The sequence below is a fragment of the Puccinia triticina genome, chromosome 7A (assembly GCF_026914185.1).
Source record: "Puccinia triticina chromosome 7A, complete sequence".
NCBI classification, from domain to species: domain Eukaryota; kingdom Fungi; phylum Basidiomycota; class Pucciniomycetes; order Pucciniales; family Pucciniaceae; genus Puccinia; species Puccinia triticina.
The window spans coordinates 2,402,359-2,424,376 of NC_070564.1; the positions used below are offsets into that span (position 1 = coordinate 2,402,359).

At 53.2% G+C, this 22,018-nt stretch overlaps 7 protein-coding genes across 7 annotated transcripts; 5 read left to right on the forward strand and 2 right to left on the reverse strand.

The window, feature by feature from the left end:
* Positions 1-763: 763 nt before the first annotated feature.
* Positions 764-1,255, reverse strand: PtA15_7A288 (uncharacterized protein; the record flags this gene model as incomplete). Its single annotated transcript, XM_053170879.1, has 3 exons — positions 764-895; positions 996-1,123; positions 1,201-1,255. 3 exons carry the CDS (start codon positions 1,253-1,255, stop codon positions 764-766), a joined length of 315 nt encoding a protein of 104 aa, XP_053022117.1.
* A 453-nt stretch (positions 1,256-1,708) lies between these two features.
* On the forward strand, positions 1,709-2,339 carry PtA15_7A289 (uncharacterized protein; the record flags this gene model as incomplete). Its single annotated transcript, XM_053170880.1, has 4 exons — positions 1,709-1,836; positions 1,901-1,972; positions 2,056-2,163; positions 2,237-2,339. 4 exons carry the CDS (start codon positions 1,709-1,711, stop codon positions 2,337-2,339), a joined length of 411 nt encoding a protein of 136 aa, XP_053022118.1.
* A 581-nt stretch (positions 2,340-2,920) lies between these two features.
* On the forward strand, positions 2,921-5,757 carry PtA15_7A290 (uncharacterized protein; the record flags this gene model as incomplete). The annotated part of the gene is made up of 12 exons (XM_053170882.1): positions 2,921-3,093; positions 3,157-3,218; positions 3,292-3,395; positions 3,461-3,557; positions 3,638-3,812; positions 3,882-3,973; positions 4,055-4,192; positions 4,262-4,449; positions 4,514-5,041; positions 5,105-5,183; positions 5,246-5,444; positions 5,742-5,757. The coding sequence occupies 12 exons, from the start codon at positions 2,921-2,923 to the stop codon at positions 5,755-5,757; spliced, it is 1,851 nt and encodes a 616-aa protein (XP_053022119.1).
* Positions 5,758-6,179: 422 nt separating this feature from the next.
* On the forward strand, positions 6,180-7,859 carry PtA15_7A291 (uncharacterized protein; the record flags this gene model as incomplete). The annotated part of the gene is made up of 5 exons (XM_053170883.1): positions 6,180-6,442; positions 6,539-6,956; positions 7,068-7,175; positions 7,254-7,655; positions 7,725-7,859. 5 exons carry the CDS (start codon positions 6,180-6,182, stop codon positions 7,857-7,859), a joined length of 1,326 nt encoding a protein of 441 aa, XP_053022120.1.
* Positions 7,860-8,871: 1,012 nt separating this feature from the next.
* PtA15_7A292 (uncharacterized protein) lies at positions 8,872-9,201 on the forward strand (the record flags this gene model as incomplete). Its single annotated transcript, XM_053170884.1, has 1 exon — positions 8,872-9,201. One exon carries the CDS (start codon positions 8,872-8,874, stop codon positions 9,199-9,201), a length of 330 nt encoding a protein of 109 aa, XP_053022121.1.
* A 547-nt stretch (positions 9,202-9,748) lies between these two features.
* On the reverse strand, positions 9,749-11,019 carry PtA15_7A293 (uncharacterized protein; the record flags this gene model as incomplete). Its single annotated transcript, XM_053170885.1, has 9 exons — positions 9,749-9,791; positions 9,878-9,948; positions 10,016-10,077; positions 10,161-10,216; positions 10,287-10,316; positions 10,393-10,487; positions 10,577-10,603; positions 10,696-10,755; positions 10,837-11,019. 9 exons carry the CDS (start codon positions 11,017-11,019, stop codon positions 9,749-9,751), a joined length of 627 nt encoding a protein of 208 aa, XP_053022122.1.
* A 7,548-nt stretch (positions 11,020-18,567) lies between these two features.
* Positions 18,568-20,122, forward strand: PtA15_7A294 (uncharacterized protein; the record flags this gene model as incomplete). The annotated part of the gene is made up of 4 exons (XM_053170886.1): positions 18,568-18,750; positions 18,845-18,902; positions 18,988-19,846; positions 19,957-20,122. 4 exons carry the CDS (start codon positions 18,568-18,570, stop codon positions 20,120-20,122), a joined length of 1,266 nt encoding a protein of 421 aa, XP_053022123.1.
* Between the last annotated feature and the right edge of the window lie 1,896 nt (positions 20,123-22,018).

Sequence of the window (22,018 nt, forward strand, 5' to 3'; positions counted from 1 at the left end):
GCCAATTTCGATGCGTACTTTCAAGCCAAACCAATTATCAGTATGCAATAAAACAGACTAAAAACAGGCAAAATTGTGTTGAGCACTCTGTTGGTGTTTTGTTTCGCTCTGCTGCGTTACAGCGCATATAGCATCAGACCCCCGCTAACAAGTGCTGTGGAGCAGCGCAGCCGGCGCTGTTTTGCACCAGCGCCACCGGCAGCATGATTGGACGGGTTAGAGCATCCTTACCGGTCGAGCTATGTTGGCGCGAGTTTTGACTCGCAGCTGTTGCAAACTAACTTAGCGACAGCGATTCAGCCGTATCGGTTCGGCTTGCGCGGGGTGGAGCTGAGTGGTGGGCGCGGGAAATGGCAGTTCCGTCACTAAATGTAGTGACGGTTAGCTGAAATTCAAGCTTCTCACTAATTTAGCTTGGGCTTAGCTACACCCGGTGTGGTTGAGATTGGTGGCTAAACTACATAGCTAATTTCGAGCTAAACTAGTCACCGGTAAGGATGCTCTTAAGGACGGGTTGCTTCCAGCTTACATATCGCAGGGGTTCGATTATGGGTTCTGGGCCCCCCGAAAGCTTTCACATGTGGCAATGATTGGAATAAAAGAGCTCATCTCACCCAGGAAATTCTTTACCAAATGATCTGGTGAGTTTCATATTATCCGGAAAAGTTCAAGCAAAGGCCTAAATAATAATACAACTGTAGAAGCAAAGGATTACATATTATGTAGGAGAAGAGTTTTGGCCAAGGGTGAGGGAAGGACCGGGTTAAGCTCCGAATCCGTAGAGTGTTCGGCCTTGTCGTTTGAGGGCATAGACGACATCGAGCGAGGTGACCGTTTTCCTTTTGGCATGTTCGGTGTAAGTGACAGAGTCCCTGATGACGTTCTCGAGGAAAATCTACATGGCGTATTGGGGAGACATCTGGTTAGCTAGGCTGCTCTGCAAGAACGATAAACTCAAGATGTTTGGTTGCAGAGAAAGACAAAGAGCCGCTGACTTTCAGTACGCCTCGGGTCTCCTCATAGATCAGGCCGGAGATACGCTTGACGCCTCCTCGTCGAGCAAGTCGTCGGATGGCAGGCTTGGTGATACCCTGGATGTTGTCTCGCAGGATTTTACGGTGACCTGGAAGAATTTACAAAAGCGGACTATGTTAGGAGACATAGTGAGATTGCACGCGGAGGAGAGTGAGGCCGACTCACGTTTGGCACCGCCCTTTCCGAGACCTTTGCCGCCGCTTTTACCACGTCCGGACATCTTGGTAAGTTGTTGGGTTGAGGTGGGTTGAGGTGGGTTGAAGTGGGGTGAATATGGGCGGCTGTGGTGGGGGTGCAGTGGTGTGCTTGGTTGGGTAAGGAGGAAGGGAAGAGGGGCGGGCGTAGAGCCTCTTTATATAGCAGTCCCGGTTGCGAGCCTGGGTCGAAGTGCCAGAGCAATTGAGATTCGCAAGCCTCGGTCGCGAGCTCTGATCCCGAGGCCGCCCCCGCCCAATGCCAGCACCCTATTGGTCAGACCTCACGGGATCAAGCTCGCCGGTTTGTGTACGCGCCGATATTGCTCCACTCGATTGTCTGCCGAGAGAGACCGCGGCTCTCTGCCTTAAAACCCAGCCCCGGCCCACTGCCTCACCACTAGCACACATCACTCCCACCCCACCCAACCATCCTACTCACCCACCACATCCACCCCCATCTCCAAAGCATCCCAGCAATGGCCCGCACCAAGCAAACCGCCCGCAAGTCGACCGGCGGCAAAGCTCCTCGGAAACAGCTGGCCGCCAAGGCTGCCCGGAAATCGGCGCCGGCCACCGGAGGCGTCAAGAAGCCTCACCGCTACCGGTAAGCACCCTTCTTCATCCATCGTCGCACATGGGCTGACTGTGTACCTCGTGCATCGAACCAGTCCCGGCACAGTAGCCCTTCGAGAAATCCGTCGGTACCAAAAATCTACCGAACTCCTCATCCGCAAACTACCGTCAGTCTTCCCGCGCCCTCCCATATGTACCTACATGTCGCTCGATGTCCGGTTGCTGACATAGTCGCTGCTGACTTGAACAGCTTCCAGCGTCTGGTCCGTGAGATCGCCCAGGACTTCAAGACCGACTTGCGCTTCCAGTCCTCGGCGGTGATGGCACTGCAGGAGTCCGCGGAAGCCTATCTCGTCGGGTAAGCCTTGCCGGCTGTCTATCCCATTGCCGGTGTTGAACCGTTTCTGATTCCCACTGTTGGTGCACCATAGACTGTTTGAGGACACCAACTTGGCCGCTATCCATGCCAAACGAGTTACCATCCAGCCCAAGGACATGCAGCTGGCTCGCAGACTAAGGGGAGAACGATCGTAGCGGAGCACGCAGCTTGAACTTCATTTTATTTCCATTTATGTCTCCTTTGTAGTCCATACCTTGTATCATGATTCCTATTCTCATCTTTAAAAGTGTTCTGATAATGAAAAACACAATTACATAGTACAGTTATATCGGATTGCAAGGTTTTGAGGCGTCCCGGCTATTTGAGACCCCACAGTTGAGCCGCGTTTAAATTCCTTCGATGTTTGGGTGATCCATTGCCCCAGAGCTACACAATAGCTTTGGGATCAAAACGGAAACCGGCACGGGCAAGTGTGCTTCCGTTGCCGATCCCGGCCGGGGGTTAATCTCGCGAAAGACCCCGACCCAGATCCACCCGCTTCACGGCCCCGGCCCCCGATCCCCGGGGCCGGCCGGGGTCAACCCCCACACAAAGCCTCTTGCCACACCAAGACCGCCACCCCCCTCCCGCCAAAAAACAAACAACAGACGACCCGGAACCGAGCTGACCGAAGATCGAAGCCGAAGCCGCCTACATCGAAGGACAGAGGATGAACCAAGAGAGCGAGGACTTATAGATGACCGACCGACGAAACCGACGACGGACGGCGAGCCTGATGCCCCGTCTCCTGCGCACAGCGCTCCTCGCGATCACCCAAGGATGGCCGGGCGTGGCGGGCGCGAAGGAGAAGAAGTTCAAGGCGCAGGGCCTGTTCGATATGGGCGACCTCGGCCTCGACCAGCTGGACGGCATGATCATTGCGATTGGAGACTCCAACGCCGACCAGTTGTCCGTCCACTCCCATCCTTACCACCTTCTTCGTCGGAAGTCTGACCCTCTGCGGCTCTGCAGTCGCGATCTCTTCACGCTCAGCAGCGACCAACGCTCGGTCAGCTTGCATCTGTGGGACCACCGTGCGTGCCCCCCCCCCCCCCATCTCAAGCCCCCCACCGCCCGTCCTCGCCTCACTGTTCTTTTGTGATCCAGACCTCTATCGATTCGTCTCGGTCCCGAACAACCCGGTGATTCCGCGGACGGTCGCCGGCTTCGTGATCACCAACATCATCGCCACCGACATCAATTACGACGGGGTGAGTGCTCCCCTCCCTCGCTGGGCTTGCGTGGTCGCCCGTTGCTAAGCCGTTCTCGCGCACAGAGACTCGACATCCTGGCCATGGGGTCCAGCGACCCGACCGACCAGGAAGGCACGCTGAAGATGGAGGTGTGGTACGGGCTGGACGGGACGACGTTCGGTGGGCCCCCTTCTCTCTCTCGCCCACGGAAATTTCGAACTGACTCTTGGAGGGTGTTTTTTTTTGTGGTGGTGGAAAAGCGGACGGGGTGCCGATTCCGTCGTCGCTTGCGGCCCACCCGCTGGTGTTTGACTCGCAAGGCACGATGGCCATGGATCTGCTGGGGCTGCCCTCGAGCCTGCCGTCGGTGTTCAAGGTCTGGAAGAACATGGCCTCCGGCCCCCGCGTCTCGAACTCCTCTACGCCCTTCCTCATGTCCGCCGTCCCCGCTCGTCTCCTGGCTTTGCCCACCCAGCCACTGACAGCCGTCCTGCTCTCTTGCAGTGCCGATCCCCCGTTCACCTCGCCCATCAACTGCAAGCTCCCTCACCCGCACAGCAGCTCGTTTATCGACTTGGACGGTGACTGTCTCGCTGGTCAGCCGCGCCCCATCCTCGTCCAACACATCTGTCATACTCACTCAGTCTCTCTCCTCTGCGCTTTCTTACCCCCCTCAGATATTTTCTTGGTTTGTGAGGACGGAGGGGGCGAACAGAGCTACCAGATCTGGCTGAACAACAAAGCTGCTGGGTTCGCGTTAGCCCGGACGGGCCGGCTGCCCTACGGCACGAAGCAAGTGACGTTTGCAGACATGGGTCAGTCCGGAAGATCCAGCGCGGAAGGCCGCTCTCAGTCTGTTGATTTTGTTTGGGTTGGACGGGCAGATCGGGACGGGACGATCGACATGGTCCTCGCCGTCTGTCCCACGCCGAACACGTGCACGGTCAATGTGGCCTACAACCAACAGATCCCGCTGTGCACGACCGGGCAGCCGGGGCGCCAGTGTCGGGATCCGCAGAGCCTGTGCACGCCGGACGCCGACTTCCGGTTCTCGTTCGACAGCGCCGACGGCGTGAGTGCTTTCCGTTATTTATGCGGGGGGAGAGACTGAACTGAGGTGGTGGTGGTGTTTGCAGGGCTTTACGACGCTGGATGTGGGCCAGATGTTCCCGGGCTTCCGGCTGGTGACCGCGCTGACGAGCGCCGACTTTCAGGGCCCGAGCCCGGTGGGTATCCAGACGGGCGACTACAACCTGGACGGGTACCCGGACCTGCTGCTGATCGTGGCGCCGATGGGCGCCTCGTCAGGGGAGACGCGGGGGGTGCCGTGGCTTCTGGAGAGCGCCGGCTGCGGCTCGGCCTGCTCGGAGGCCGAGACCCGGGCCCACCGTCGGACGTTCGCCCCGCTCTCGAGTGGAGCGGGTGCGCTGAGCGCGATCGACGACGCGAAGAGCGCGTTCTTTGTGGACATCAACGAGGACGGAAGCCTCGACATCGTCGTCCAACGCGCGCCCCCCTCGCCCTCCCGCTCCCGCCCCGCCGCACGCACGCTCTCGGTGTTCAAAAACAACTTCTTCAACGACGCCTTCTTCCTCAAGGCTATCATGCTCAACGGCGCCTGCGGGTCCAGATGCCCCGGCAGGGACGGCCGGCCCGACTACAGGGTCAGTCGTCTCCCCTTCCCGCCTGCGTGCCCCTCGCGATTAATTCGGTTTTTTTTTCTACAGCCTTATGGGGTGAATTACGCGGGGGCTTCGTACAAGTTTACGATCCAGGATACGTATGGAGAGCGGCGTGCGACGGCGGGTAAGAAGTGGCTGCGTATAATGCCATGGAAAAAGAGGGGCTGATGAGGGCAGGACTGTTAGTGGGACAGGTGCCGTTCAACAGCTACGCCTCGGCGACGACGCCGTACAGTTTTTTCGGGCTCGGGCGGACGAACAACTACGTGGAGAAGATGTATGTGGGGAGCACGCGGCACCAGACGGGGCATTGGCTGGCCATCGAGGGGCTGCTGCCCAACTCGCAGCTGGTCGTGATCCCCTTCCAGCCCGGCGCCGGCAGGGGGTCGCCGGCGAGCTGGAAGAAGGAGCTCTATCTCCACCCGGCCGACTGGATCCCCTGGGTCTCCTTCTCCGTCGCCGCCGCCGCCCTCCTCCTCGCCGCCATCGTCCTCGTCCTCCATCTCAACGAAAAGGTCCGTCTCTCTCTTGCCTCTCTCTGCGCCCCCTCGCTAACCTTTCCTGGCTGTAGCGCGAGGACGAGCGCGAGCGCAGACGCAAGGCCCACACTATCAAGTCCGTCCGCTCTCTCTCTCTCTCTTGCCTCTTCTGCTCGTGTGCTTACCCGTCCGCGCCGGCTTAGCTTCGATGCGCTCTGAGCTGCCCAGCTTTCTCAGCCGCATATGTACGAAATGTGTCTGAAAAATAAAGTGTTTGTTTGTTTGTGTGTGTGTGTGTGTGTGTGTGTACATATTGTTGCTTGTTCGGCGTATGTAATGTGCTGTGAGATACATATTGGTGTTTGTCTGTCGGGATGAGGTCGGCTGAGTGGGGATTGGCTGGCGGAGGTTGATAAGATAGATGGACAGTCTCCGCAGTGGGCGATGACGTCATCGGAGTGGGGAGGGGTCGGTTGGGTTGAGAAAGTGGCTGGAGTCAGTTGCAATATGTATATAAATAAGCCACTGTCCGTACATGGCGAGCTCGGTAACTACATATCATCCCCAGGAACCCACCCATCCATCCAGAAACTCACAACACTACATACTCCATCCTCAACAAGAAAAAAAAAACCACCACAATGTTCTCCCTCCAGCCGCCACCCGAACAGCCCTCGCCACCCTCATCCACCCCCTCACACTGCAAGAGCTACTCCGACTACCAGTTCCCAACAGTCCACTTCAACGCACCCACGCCGCCCACTGCAGCCGAACGGACCGCAGACTACTTCGCCAAGCCAACCCGCCCGCTCCACCAGAAGGCCCAGTCCGAGTCGCTCATGCGTCTCCAGCTGCCACACTCCCCCACAGCCTCGCTCGACAACATCCCCATGCTGCGCAAGAAGTCCGGCGAGCTCGTCCGCTCCTCCCTCAAACTCACCCCCTCCGCATCATCCACAACCACCACCACCACCACCACCGCCTCCTCCTCCAGATCAAGCTCCTACGCCAACCTGCCCTCGCGCAGCGCACCCTCCACCCCCACCCAGCAGGCCGGCCCCAAGGCCGTCCACTTCGACGCCCACCTCGAGCACGTCCGCCACTTCCTCTCCCAGCAACGGCCCATCGCCGTCAGCAGGGACGGCTCGCCCATCGAGACAGAGACCGAGGGCGAGGAGGAGTACCCCTTCCCGCCCATGGCCACAGTACAGCAGCCGCCGCCAACCAAGCTCGTCATCGAGCTGCCCAACATGCCCCTCCAGCCCCGCCTCTCCCCCGCACACAAGCTCTGTCTCTCCACACTCGAACTCGCCCCCGACGCGAAGACCCTCAAGGGCACCGTGCTCGTCGAGAACATCAGCTTCGAGAAACGCGTCGCCGTCCGGTTCACCTTCGATGCCTGGCAGACCGTCTCCGAGGTCACCGCCGACTACCTCCGCTCCCTCCCCCCGCCCCCCCGTCTCCCCTCCTCCTCCCCCTCCTCCTCGTCGGCTCCCCCCGCAGCAGACCTGTTCGCCTTCAACATCAAGCTCCAGGACGTGCTCGCCCGGATCAACGAGCGCCAGATGGAGGTCGCCGTCCGCTACCGGGCCAACGGCCACGAGTTCTGGGACAACAACGGCGGCGCCAACTACCGCGTCCGCTTCAAGACCCTGCGCTCCGGGCCCGCCTCCTCCTCCGTCCCTCCTGCCCCTCCCCCGCCGGCTACAGGACAGGGCGAGCCGTGCGCATGGGCCGTCACCCTCCGCGCCGAGCTCGACCGGCTCGTCGGCGACGACCTCGGCATCCCCCCGCCCGTCGGCCTGCCCCGCAAGAAGCCCCACCACCAGCACGCCGCCTCGTTCTCCGGCGCCTCCCGGCTCGACGCGCTTGTCGCGGGCGCCCAGCTGCGCAACGGTGCCGGCCTCTCCGCGCGCTACGACTTCGGCCTCTCCCTCAAACAGGCCGCCTCCACCGGCGCCCACAAGCCGGCCCGGTTCGTCCCCATGGTCCCCACCCCGACTCGCACGTCCGTGCCCAGCGAATGGATCGGCCTCGCCTCCTCTCCATCCCCCGCCGCCTTCCTCGACACCCTTGCTAATCCCTCCCCAGCTGCTAAACGCTGGTCCACCGGCAGAGTCGCAAGCCCCCTCCTCCTCCCCCCCTCCCCCCCTCAAGACCCCCCCCACTCCCCCGCCCCCGAACAGCAACCCGATCCCGCCTTTGCCGCTCTCGCCAGACAGGACACCCGCTGTCCCCGACAGTCCCCGCCCCCGTTCGCGTGCTTCGCATCCGGCCTCGTCACGCCCCAGTCGCCCTCGCTCACCGACGAGTCCGGATGACTCCCTCCCCCCCTCCCCCGTCTGTCGTTGGAACTACGCTCGCGATGGTCTCTCCCCCCGACGGACTCCCCCCGATGGACTCCCCCACGATGGCGCCCTTTTCGCGCCCTGCTGCCTTCTCCTATCTCTGTCCTCGCCCTATTTCCTGCTCTCTTTCTCTTGCTCTCTCTTTCTCTTGCCCTCTCTCTATCTCTTGTCCTCTTCTCATCCTCGCTCCCCTTGTCCTGGCTCTCGTCCCCATCCCCATCCCCATCCTTGTTCTCCCTTACCCTCGTTGTTGTCATTGTTACCGTCGATGTACTAGTTAATGTGCTTCTAGTTTTTATATATATGTACGCCCCAGCCCCCCCGGCCTCCTCTTCCGACGTCCATAATCCCCGCCCGCTCGTCCGCCCCCGTCTCGCCACAATTGCATACGGCCGCCCGCGTCTTGTTTTCCCCTCCCCTCCCCCCTCTTTTTAGCCCTACCCATAACATATATATATGCATATTTTAAGCCGTGTTTAAGTCGTGTTTCTAAGGCGTGTTTTTAAGGTGTGTTTCTAAGGCGTGTTTTTAAGGCGTGTTTCTAAGGCGTGTTTTCAAGGTGTGGTTTTAAGGCGCGGGCAAGGGGTGTTTTTCAGGCGTGTTTCAAGGCGTGGTCAAGGCGTGGGCAAGGCGTGGTTGCGTGGTGAGTGTGGACGGGTGCCGGCCGACGGAGGGCTGCACTCGGCGTGCCTGAGCATCCGCGTTCGGCGGGTCGAGGGCTTGACCCCGCCGACAATCGCATTGGTCCCGGCTAATTAGACCATTCGCATTCGGCTGGCTAAGGCGACGGGTCTGGGGCACTGCGCAATCCCCTCGGGCCGGGCTGACACCCCGGGTCCCCAAGCCTCAGGTTTGGTTCCTGGCCAAAGGGCAGCTGCATTGAGCCGGCCTTCGGGGATCTGGCCTCAGGCTGGGCCCCTAGGCCGGGCTCCGGCCCATTTCGGGCTCACTCTCAGCCTGCAAAGCTAGCGGCTCTAGCGGCCAAATGTGGATGCTCTTGGGGCCAGCCGCTGCCCCGGGTCTCGGGAACCTGGGGAGCGGCCACCGGCCCGCGCGTCGCAGAGCTTTGTCGCCAAGGTCCCGGCCTCGGCAGCCGCCCGTTGGCTCTCTCGCCCGCTGGCGCCGCAGGGCCCTGCCCGCAGCCACTGCCTGCCTCCCCCCAGCGCCCACCAGGGGTGACTTGGGTCAAGTTATCGGTGCCCTGCTGGAAACGGGGGAAAAGAGCCTCGCGGTCGGGTCTGTGGCCGTGCCCATGCACGGATCAGGCACTTTGGGCCAGTCGGCCCCACACGCACGCACAGATTGGTCGGCCTGACTTGCCGGAGGATCAAGACATCACCGGTTTCGTTTCCCTTGTGAGAGGAATCGGATGGCTGCTTGCTTGCGTTGGCATATCCGCTTCCGCCCAAGGCCTTGCTGCCATCCTGCAGGCTCAGAATAATGGACCAAGAAGCTTTGGGCGAACACGAACTTGACCAAGTCCCTCCCCCGCGTGAGGCTTTGCCGGAGGGAAGCCTCAGGCGGGACTTAGTCAAGCTCGGGATGAACATGTAGAGCATCAAGATTCACCAGCGTGCCTGGCTGGCAACACGTTGCCTATGCACTTGAAATAACTCTTTTCAATGGAATGGTCCATAACATTTATATATTTCGTATAGAAAGATAAATGATACTTGGCCTAAAACAGATACATAGACTGTGTCCTTGCCATTCCGAGGTCCACAAGTTGAAAGGACACATGATAATAACTGACTTGGAGACTCTTTTTTTGGTTTATTTTAATAAGATCACAAGGTTGATAAGAAAAGGGAGGGGAAAGTGAGAGGGGCTCAAGTGCCAGTCGGCGGCTTGCGAGAACGTGCTCAGTAGGCTGCGTTCTTTGGGTTGTCGAAGTTGAGGTTGTTGCTGTTCGTGCAAAGAAGAAAAAACAAAGCGTCAGAAAAGGAGAAAAAGACGAGCGGAAGGGAGCAGAGGCAGGTTTGTGGACGCACAAGTCCCAGGTCATTGAAGCGATTAGTTTTTTGTCCTTTTCGCCCTGCGAGGGCTTGAATGACTCGAAGAGCTGGGAAAAGTGTATCAGTCATTCAGTCTTGACCCGCTGCTCGGGGTATCAATCAAACTTGGCATACCGGCTGGTTGATCCCGATCTGGAAACATCCCGACTCGGGCTTCACATTCCCGAAATCACAGCCTGCGGTTCAGCGGAATAAGGGTCATTCATCAGCAACCCGACGCGACTGTGTGGCCCGAGGGTTTTGAGAGCGGTGGACGTACCACCGGTAATCGTGGCATATTGGACACTCTTTTTGTCATCTTTTCGTTGGATGTAACTACATTGCAGTTTTAATCGATCAGTCGCGGCAAACGGACACACAATAAAATAGTTAAATCATCGCTCACACTTGCTTCCCGCAGTTGACCTTGTTGGCCCTGATGGATGCAAAAGATGTGATCAGTTTGTGGATAGTTGGGATGTGAATATCAACTCAGAGCTGGTATAACGCACTTGTCGAGCCAACCAGTGTTCTTGGACCCATTTCCATCCCCAGCCCAGACACACACTTCATACCCATTAGGGTCGGGCTTCAGGCCGGGACATGACTGCGCAATCCGGCGTTTATATTGCAAATCAGTTAATCCGGCGGACAAGTTTAGGCGCAATGATCGGTCAAGGGGAGAGTCCGACTTACGTAGATCTGCGTAGCGTGCTCGGCAACCTGCCAGAAAGAACAACAAGAAGGAGCAACACACAAAAAGCACAGTGTGAACTGCTTGCTGCGAACGGGCTGAAACAAATAAAGCGACAAACCGTGGCCGGCCCGTTGTAACGACGCTGCAAGCGCCCGCTACCTCCAGACTGTATCGTCATCTATGTACGAAAGGGAGGCGAATAAAGGATGAATGGATGACTTCCATGACATGATTCAATTATAAGAAAGGCCCGACTGACCAGTCGGACTGATTCCAGTTCGTGCGACTCCTTCTTAGTACATCTGTCGGCCTCAACGCCGGTAGCCTGGACACAATGGTCTTTGTTCAAGAAGTATTTGTAGCATTGGGTGTGCTCGTTGTCTGCCTTCACGCAGGCAAGCGCAAAAGCGGCCAGCAGGATGCCCACGACGGTAGCTTTCATTGTGGAGGCGGTTTTTGTGAAGAGTGGACGAGTGTTGATCGATGGGGTTTTTCAAGGTGTGGATGGGCGCTGGAGAAGGTGGATGGATTGGTGGGATGAGGGACTTTTCCCGCCCTCGAAGGGCGCCTATTTATAGACCTAAATGCAAGCCGTCGTGGCCTTCTAGCTCTGTCTGCGGATTGCGCCGACTGCTCGAGACTGCTCGAGACGACTCCGCCACCCACACATGTATTCCACTCAGCTGCAGGGGGCAGTGGTCCATATCGTACATACCAACGGCCAGTGGATCTCGACTCGAAGCTTAACGACCGGTGGAGATTCCGAGCGGAGAAGGCTGCAGCCCCCAAGACATGCGCACATATAATCTGTATCGCATCCACCGCCATCGTCGTCATGCTCAGATGGCCGGAAAACTCAATGGCCATGCGGGTTCCCTGCAGACTGCGCTCGGCGGCAGGCCTTGGGCCCGACCGGACACCAGCTTGGCCTTGGGGCTATGACGCGCGGCCGGACACACACGATGTGTTCGCTGTGACGCCGCCGCCAAGACGCCAGAAGCTTGCAACAGACCTTCTCTGGGAGGCGCGCCATCCCTGAATTCAACATTGTAAAATTGGAGAAAGCTGTGTGGCCAAGAACGCCCGAACTAAACGGAGCCGCGCCTGAGGAGGCGCGAGAGGCGCTGCCCGCGACCTCACTGCCTCGCAAGGAAAGGTCACTTTGGTTCCGGCCCCTCTGAACTACTGACTTGTGCACCTCGCGACCGGAATCGGGTGGCTATCCGCCATTTACCCACCCGATAGCACCCGATCTTGAACCCCAAAATCATGTATCTCCCCCCGCAGTCGCCCGCAGGCTTCGCACCTGACTCTTTCCCGTTAAGGTTGGACATTTTGCTTGCATCTTTCTGGTTGAACTCCGCGAGGATCCGGGCCGTAAATCCTTGGAGATCGTCGAGCTGCGGCACGTCAGTCGCGCATGACTTGTCAGCGCACCACCCGCGTCCCCTCGTCATCCGGTTCCGCCTGACTCCAGTCTCCTCATGCCTTTCGACAGCGATGGATATATAAAATAGGAAGATCGATCAGCGATATCCGGCCGGTCGGACGAGCCCTGGTGAAGCGACTGTGTACGTCCCTTTCTTCCGGGGTGCTTTCCTTCTGGATACTTGTTCATATCGATCCGACGAAAGCAACCTCTCCCTCGGCCCGCCTGTCGCCAAACACATTTTCCGCCCACCGGTGGAAATTTCTTGTCTGCCAGCAACCATCTCACTCAAGCATGCATAGAGCCAGATTGCCTTGCAATTGGCATTTCGTGCTTTCCAGAATAGCGCGTCACCCCCCATTCAAGCTCTGCCGCCCCAAGTTATTTATTTAGCCGAATCAATCATCGCCTTCTCAAATCACCCCAGAGCACACCGAGTCTGACTGAGCTCCGTATTCTCTTCTGGCCATTCCCTCGGCCCGGGTTTGTAAGAAGGCGGGGACAGCCCAACCTGCGAAGCGAGTCGCCGAAGAACGCAACGGGGTGATGGGCCCAGTGCAAGTTTCGAGGATAGGCAAACAAGGCTGCTGGGCCATGGACCCCCCGCCCTTGATGACGACAAGATCTGGCTAATTGGACTGCCCCTCCGCCGGCTCAGATCTTTCCGGTCTTAATCGAGCTCATCTGTCTGGGTCCTAGATCCCGCCAAGAAAAGAGCTGCCGAAGAAGATGCAGCCTCATGCCCTACCACCATTGCCACACGGCATAGATATCAACATCTACCTCGCACTTGCCCACCTTGGCCCTAATGAAGAAATGTCCTGCCCTCGTATGAATCTTAACGGTAGGAAGCCTTGATCTGTTTTCGATCATCTTTCGAAGACTAATTATGTATCCGCCAGGGGCTTCCCCTTGGGGACCGCCCGCTTGTTCTTGGAAAGTGTTCGACGATTGGTGTGCCATGTTGCCAGGAAGTGAATGTTTATGTGCCTACTTAATCTTTTGCCGTCCAATCTGGATTCCTTTCTCAGTCCATTATGTAGCTCCCTGCCGTTTTTGTCTCTTATGAGCCTGCCCTTGGCGACTTCTGTCTGCTTGTTATAACAGTTATCTGCCCAGGCTGATCTGCAAAGATCCACTCCTGAGGCAGCCTGTCTGTCTGTTGTGTGCATATGGCTGTCTGTCCGTTTGCATGTCTTGCTCCTCGAGTCAGAGGCTTGTCCCCTTGTTACTCATCCCCGGGAAATCAAACTCACCAAATTTCCAAGACTTTGTGACCCATAGCAACAATGGGCCTTTACTTTACGGTTATTGGTAAAGTAAAGATATAGCAGAGGTTTTTGGCTCAATACTATAACAGATAGCACTGCAATCAGTAAAGATTTTTTCTTTACTATAACACATATTTGATTTTTTGATTTTTTTATACAGGAATGGTATCAGTTAAAGTACAGCAGTTACGAGAAAGCTTGCGTTTCCGGACCTGCAATTCTGCCCCCCAAACTTGACTTCAACTTCAGCCACATCCCCCCTGTATTCTGGACAGCCCGGGTTATACAGGGCTGTGGGGCCTGACTGGGCAGCCTGGTGCCTGGTCATGCCCAACGGGCGCAGGGGAGCGGAGGACCGCTGGACTCAAAATTTGACAAGGAGTCCAACAGTGCCACTCTCCAAAGCTAAAAGCTAGCTATCACAAAGATAGCTTTTGCACCAAATGCATGTTCCTGTATGGCAATGGCCATACAGGAGGCAATACAGGTGGCTGAAGTCGAGTTCGGGGGGCAAAATTGCAGGTCCAGAAGCGCAAGCTTTCTTGGAACTGCTGTAATTTGTTTTATTTTCTTGATGGGAGCTTGCAAAAGGCTCCTTATAACCACAACAAGGCATTTGCACCTATTTTTGCCCCTTTTTATTCCAATAATAAGGGGTAAAAGTACATTTAAACCCGCTTTTACCCCTGGTCATTGCAATAACTGTTGAGTGTAATTTGATGAAAACTAGTTTTTGCATATTCAATATTCATATGTACACGTGGAAAGTACAACTTGAAGTTTGGGCGCTCTGTGAAAAAGTTTTATTCTTGCCTTCTCAGCTTCTGGTTTACCATTGAGTCACTTTTGGGACGTTCTCACTCTTCAACCCCTCAAGACTCAAGAAGGCCAAATCAATGAAGAAGTAACGTTCAGGTAAAGAAGATCAAACATCACAACTGTCAAACACAATCACATTGTTCATCGACTAATTTTGATTCAACAACTCTAGATCCAGAATCTGAAGACAGTAGCGTTTCAGGAGGAGCTTAATCAAACATACATTTGGAGTCTCAGCGTTTGTTTTTGTCTAGTCACCGTCATGTAATTGTTTTTATATTAAACTCACTAAAACCTTTGTTTTCTTCAGTTGTTTTGTTGTTTCTAGTTATTGTTCTTGTTTGTCAAAGTTCTTGTTGACATCGTGTTCAGTTTCTCAGTATAGATAGCTTCTTTATCCTGTTAGTGTGTTTCTCTTTTTGTGGATGGTCTTTGGTTGTGATATTTTAGTGGTTACTCATCTTATTTTTCATCATTATCTTTGTTTGTGTTAGTACACAAAATACTACTACTGGCTGAAAATAAATATACAATTTGCAAAAAGGAGCTTTGATTTGTCACCACAATAACTAGGGTTGAAACTAAAGGTGTAACCCAAACCCCGTGCCCCAGGTGTTTTCATGGGTGGTACCACCCGGGTATTGGTCCACGGGATGAGCCTTTGGAACCACCCAAACACCCGGGTGGTTGAGCAACATATATTGGGGGAGGAAAGGGGATGAACAAGCTCATCTTTATTGGATTGTGAGGTGTATATGGAGGTTATACTGCTGTATTGTATCCTAATTACAACCTATATTGTTGGTTTTCATTGTGTGGGGGGATTGCTGGTGCTGGGCAGTCGAGTGAGGCAGGAGATGAAACAAGAAAAGAAATTAAACAAGCCCATCAAAAGACTGGTATCAGTCTTTAATACAAAGAAGCTGTTCCACGGTTCCGGGGCCAAGTGACAAGCACGACCACAAACAGACCCGCCGGCCTTTGGAAAATACCCTCTCCGACAAAGCACTTGTCGTGGGGATGGCTAGGTAACATCTAGCCATTCTGGCCAAGATGGGGAAAGATTGCTGTTGACTTTGCCAGTAAGGAAGAAGCTCTGTTCCCCTAGGCTTGGGGTCTTCTTTGAGATACCGCTTGATCTCAGCCTCAATTGTGTTGACCAGACTGGTAGGTTCATAGAACTCGGAATTGAAGAAATCGATCTTGCTTCCCCTTTCTGGAGCTTTGCTAGTCTGGTTAGTTTGATTTTTGGAAGGTGAGTCTTTCTTGTACTTGGTATTGAACTCTTTAGCAGTATCCAAGAAATTTGGAGGACTTCGTCAGCTGAGATGTTGTAGTGTTCATCAATGAAGTTGGCGTGTTTTTTCCAGAACATAAGCTTGAAAGTTGGGTCAAGGATCATCGCACAGAAGTAGGCTGGTTTGGTGAGTGCGTTGCAAACATAAAAATCAATTTTCTTTTCTTACTATCACAGCTCCCTCCATTCCCATATCTGGCGGTTTCTCTTCCTCAGCACCACATGTTTGATGAGTTGAGACTGGTCATAAAGACCTTGTTTGAACAGCTTGAGATGTTTCATCAGCACCATGTATACCGGTAAGGCAGTGTTCAAAGTGGGATACTTTGATCCTCAGAGCTTTTTGGTTGCATCGCTAAGAGGTGCGAGGAACTTCATGAACTTTTGGGCTTGATTCCATTCAGCCAATGTCAAAAGGTAAGAGGTTGCTTCCTTAGTAGTTTTGCAGAAATGGTCACATGAGCTCTGAAGAATGATTGCTTGTTCAAACATTTTGAAGGTTGAGTTCCACCTTGTAGCTACATCAATCTCAAGGCAGTCGGATTTTGCACCGTTTTTGTGAAGCTCTGGTTGTATAAAATTAACAACTTCTTGAAACCATTCACATTGTTTTGTAGAGAATTGGACAAAGTTACACATCCCGTGGATTCACTTGAGTATGGTTTTCATATTGATGCCAATTCCATCAGGTCAAGTGGTTAAGTTGGTGATCCTCATGACAGACCAAGCTGGTTGTTGTTCCTCAGGCTCTAAGTTCTCCGATTCATCTACAGTTGCACCCAAATCCATCACCGAGGTTGAGAGTTCTTCAATGTTTTTGTCCTCAAGGCCAGTTCCTAGGACCTTTAATCCTGCCTGAGCTCCAAGATTAATGACGTGTGCAATACATCCAAGGAGCTGCTTCTTAGTGTTGAAGCCCGGAAATTGAAGCTCAAGATCTTTTGCCATCGTGGTGTTTGTACTTGCGTTGTCAGCTGTGATGGTGTGTATCTTGTTGCTACACCCGTATTTCTTGGCCACTTCATAGAACAATTCAGCAAACGACTTTCCACTATGACTGCCTAGAAAAAAGAAAATTATTAAACCATTACTAACCAGGAAAAAGAACTTTAAAACACAACATACCTTGCACATTGGGAATTGCAATGGTTATATCTACCATCTCAAAGCTCTCATCGATGAAGTGTGCTGTTATTGCCATGTAGGCACAGTAATTTGGGGCCGTCCAAGCATCCTTGGTAAACAAAAGATAATCCTGTTTTGCTATGTATTGCATCCTGATATTCTCCTGTGATGCCATATGCATCCGAGAGAGATGGTTCGAAATCCCAGTTTGGCAGGTGTTGTCCAGCAAGGGCATTGTCTCTTCATTCATAAGTCGCATGAGATTGTGGAACGACTTCTTTTCAACAACGGAAAAATAAATATCACAATCTGCAATGAAGTATACCAGGGCAGTTTTAAGGGTATTGTTGTTCAGCTGGACCTATAAAAATCAAATGAGCCACTCATCATTCATGAAGCTTTTGTTGAAAAATCCTATTGGTATCTTACTTTTGGCACAAACTTCAAGTTCTTGACCCATTTCTCCATATTGATCTGTGAGTTCCCAGCTTTTTTCACAAGCTTTGGGTCGGCAAGACAATGTATTTTCTTCAGATGCTCGTGGAATTTCTTGGTACTGGCACTTTTATCCCTCTTCAACTTGGAACCACATATCTTGCCGTTCTTGAGGATGACTTGACGGATAGCAATGTTGTCCTGGACTTTCAGATGATTCCATACCCAGCTACAGCGTAGATTATCCGTTTTTGATATTTCACCGGCATTTCCTGCGTTGCTGTTGTCCTCAACTTCAATGACAGGGCTTGGTATTGGGTCTGGCGTGATTGGGCTCTTCCCGTGGCTTCCATTCATGTTCCACTTTCTCTTCATGCTGGTGATGTTTGGAGGTTTCAGACAATGATGCCACTGGACTCCGGTTGGTGGTTGTCACTGACAAAAAAAACCTAATCACCCGGGTGGTTTGGTGTCCACCAAGCTTAACAAAGCCTCTCCGAGGAGGAGCGGAGCGTCTCCAAAGGAGAGGCTTACCTCTAAAGTCACACCGTTGGCCCTACAGACTCGAGAATTTCTGGCAAAAAAACACATATTTTATTTTCAAAATGTTTTTAAAAATGTAGTTCTTATTTAAAAAAAAATCTGAGTAGACGGACTTGTAGCCTGCAATCTCAGCTTCCATTTTACAGTTTTTTACCTAGCTGACACACATAATTACTAGCCCACTCCACCTACTGTGAAGTGGTCCTGGAGAGGTGATCCAGCGGTTTTTGAGCTCAAAATTTGAAATTCCCTGAGCCCGCGCGGGCTAGAAGGGGGGGATTGGGTACAGAAATCCACCATGTAACAACATTTACAGGACGTTTCTTTCAAGGGGGGATGGATACGGGGGAGTTTGAAGTGGGGGAAAATAAGCTAAGAAGCTTGCCATTCCAATGGTGCAAAGGGCGCGGGATGAATCAAGAGGAAACAGGGAGGTATTGGGGAAAATGGGGGAGCGTAGGGTCCTCCCTGCCATTTGTCTCGATCCTGTAGGGTGAGACATGCGACTTTAGAGGCAAGTCCCTCCTTCGGAGGTCGCTACGCTCCCCCGAGGAGGGTACGCTTGTGTTAAGTTCGGGTGTCCACCTGGGTGAATTCGGATACGGGCGTCGGGATGGGTATGACCACCCGTCCCGAACCCCGGGTTACACCTTTAGTTGAAACATGATTAATAGGGCTCTCTACTATATCACCCATCAGAAAAAATTCCTTTACTATAACCAGTAAAGTACTGGAGATGATAAAAACATCTATACTCTACTGGAAGGGCCTGGTTATAGTAAAGTAAAGTAAAGGCCCACCGTTGCCCATAGGAAAACAAGAAAGTCCAAAACATCACCCCGCAAAAATGCTGCACTGACGCGGCGAGAGATTGGCACCCCATGGAGTGATGAAGTGATGAAGTGCCATGGTGAAGGAAAAGAGAAGAATCAGTCGGATGCTTTCTTCGGAAGGTCCCACCGGGATCCAACTGTCTCTCCTTCGGCCTCCTTGGAAAGACTTCTCACCCCGGGACGACGTCCGGGGTCCCGGGTGCCCCCTTCAAATTTCAAGTTTAGGGGTTGACTACAGATGGCTGAGACCATGAAAACCTTGTTTGCTGGCTTAGTAAGAACGGGCCCCCATGGTACGCTCTGTTGGTCAAAGCCGATTTTCATCAAGAAAGGCTGGATTCCTGGTACTCGCAGGCACAATGCTACGCACTTCGTAAGGGCTGGTTCGATGGAAGCCACTCAGATCCCTAACGTCTCAAAAGTCGAGTAACCTTTTCTTTCAGTACCCTCTTCAAAATAAGTCTTACTGTGTACCCACTCATGTCGCGTTTGCCATCTTCCATTACGCTCAACAGGTTGGCTCAGGGATCACTAGGATCCTGGGTCAGAATCCAGGCCCCTATACTCTCCAAGGTATCATCGCTCAACATGCGAGAAGAAAGCACTTAACTGCAATGGATACTGACGATCGGAAGCCTCGGCCGCTTGATCCGAACAGGTACCAACACTTACCTCATCGCTGGCGAGCAAAGCAGCGTTTTGATCGATACCGGCGAGGGAAAGGATTCCTACTTGGGCCTCTTGGAGCCCGTCCTCAGATCGAACCCACCTGTCTCAGATATCATTTTGACTCATCGGCATCGAGACCATGTTGGCGGATTACCATCAGTCTTAAACCTCCTTTCATCCCTCGGCGGTCCATGCACATCTCCACCTGTCCGCCGGATGCCAAAAGTCTGGAAATTCCGGTCGGATGGAGCCAGTTATGACCGCGATATTCAGGAGGTCCTAGTCCAACACTTCGAAGCCAGCTCCTCCAATTCCTCGGATATTCGTTCGAAGCCGGGCTGCGACGCCTCCGAGACGCCAGAATTAAATTTCCTGTCGGAGCACCAAGAATTCCGCCTATCATCAGTTGCAAAGCTGCAAATCACACACACTCCAGGCCATACGGAAGATTCGATTAGCTGCTTACTGCTTGAGGACCCACATGTGCAAGTTGATGGAGAAGAAGCAAGAGGAGATACACTTGACTCGAGGAAGGAAGAAGTACTTTCAGCGATCTTCGTGGGCGATACGATCCTTGGTGGAAGCTCGTCCGCCTTTGAGGACCTGCTCGTCTACCTCCAATCCTTGCAAAAGCTGCTGGATATCTCCAACAGAGCAACGCGAACAGACCTGCCCGTCCGTCTCTATCCTGCCCACGGCCATATCATCCTCGATGGCCCCGCTGTCATTCGCCAGTTCATCGACCATCGCTTGGCTCGTGAAAGGCAGATCTTGGACTGCTTCCGTCAGCACGGCCGTCTCATTTCGTCGTCGGCTGACCCGGCTGCTCGCTGTTTGACCCCTGAAAAGTACGCCCTATTTTTTTTGTCTCGGAGCTTCTTCTTGATTCCAACGAACACATTTATTGAGGGGTTCTTTTTCGAAACGATCCCCCACCTCTCCAAAAAAATCGTAACAGATTGATCGAATTGATGTACCCCGCCGAGTTACCCAAAGCGGTTTATCCCGCCGCCCTGCGCGGGATCCACCAGCACTTAAAGAAACTTCAAGAAGAAGGTCTCGTTGATCGGTGTGGACCAAACCCAGCTGAGCTCTGGTGTTTGGTTGAGAGGGCCGATACCTGATTGCTGCCAGGAGTCTCAGCACTGGTGTGCGCTAAGCAGCGCTAGACGATGTTGTATTTCTACTCTTTGTAAATTTCGCAGATTAATCTTTTCCTCTGAGCCTTTGACTCTGTCCTTGAGCTGAATAATTTGCATTCACATACAATGTATGACTGTTGGCCCTCCTGGACTTCCACTGCTTCATCACCCAGTTCCGAGCCTTTACAGCCTACATCCTGGCCGTCAGGATTTCTGATTCATGTTTGGGTTTTCCATCGGACTTCACATACGTCACCAAGAACTTAATCTGACATGAGTTTGCTGAGGAGTAATTGGAGGGCTTATTGTCTGCTGCGCAAAGACTTGAATGATGATCAAATATGATGATCAAATCAACCAGAGATGAACCAAGCAAAGACACCACATGACCAGAACCCAACTTGACACCAGCTTGCTCAGGAGCATTTGGTGCCAATTGGCTCCAGAAATTCCACCCCTGGCTTAGCCCAACCATACAGCAAGTATCATGGGTTACTTGGTCACCCAAGCTCTGGAAACTGTTTGGATAAGATAACATCCCCTCAGCTGCTATTTGGGTGTTTGGGTGACCCAACAACAACCTCTGATCTGAGCTACACATCTGAAAGCTGTATAATGGTTATGTTGATTGGGGCACTCAACATCACCCTGGAGCCCACAAAAGGGCTTGCTCTTGAGTCTTAGAGAGAACTTTCCTAAACACATCCAACCCAGCTCCCCAACGCACTTCAACATCAGTTACAGCAGGCAAAAATGCAAAAGGAGCCGCCAACCTGCCCAATGTAATAGTATACCCTGGGTGCTTTTGACATAATAGATAATGTGAGGCCTGGTGAACCTCACACAATAATTATGTGCTGACCAGGTTTTTGTTGGGTCACCCAAACACCCAAACAGCAGCTGAGGGGATGTTATCTTATCTAAACAGTTTCCAGAGCTTGGGGTACCAAGTGAGAGCATTCACGTTCATTGGGTTAAGTTGAAACTTTTGGGGAACTTGACCCGGTTGGTAATTGGATTGGTCCAGGCACCCCAGGTCAACAAACCTCAGGCTTGATTTCAGGTGTTTGCTAAATTTAGGTAGCCTAAACCTGAAATTTAGCCTCAGGCTAGGGCATTTCTGAAGTCAAGTCAGCCTGAAACTGACCAATGAATGTGTCTGCCCACTCAAAATAGCCTTGGTCAGTTACCCTGCCCACAAACCCGGGCTTACTTGACCCAGAAATTAACCAACCAAATGTGAATGCTCTAACCCATGATCTCAGATGTATGGCTGGGCTATGCCGGGGGGTGGAATTTCAGGAGCCAAATGGCACCAGATACCCCTGAGCAAGCTTGTGTCAAGTTGGGCTCTGGGTATGTGAAGCACTGTAAATTTCCTTTTCCCCGAGTGTTCCCAGAGAATAACATGGGTTCAACTGATTGAAATCAAAATGTCAACTGTAGACTATGGGACTCAAACCAGTGAAGGGCCTAGGTAGTCAGACGGGCATACGAAAGTACCTTCCGGACCGGCAAGAGTGGATGGCTTTGCAGATTTAATGTCGATCAAGCTTCAAGACCGGTCGAGCTCTACTATCCATGATCCTCCCTCCTGCGTTTTTTCTATCATACCATAGTAACTTTCGCCATTGTACAGTGACATAAATACCCAGACGGTGCACTGGGCTTTAAACCTATCCCACTCCTGAAAGTGTGAGGAGGATGTGGGGGAATCTGGAGTGATCCTGGACTCGAATGATCTCATTTTGAATATTCATTGTGAATGAAACTATGATGTTGCGGACCACAGGCTGGCCGAAGGCAGGTCGCCTACAAAATCACGCCCGATTGGTGAGTGCTGCGTCCACAACAAACCGCCGTCCAAGTTCGCAGCCG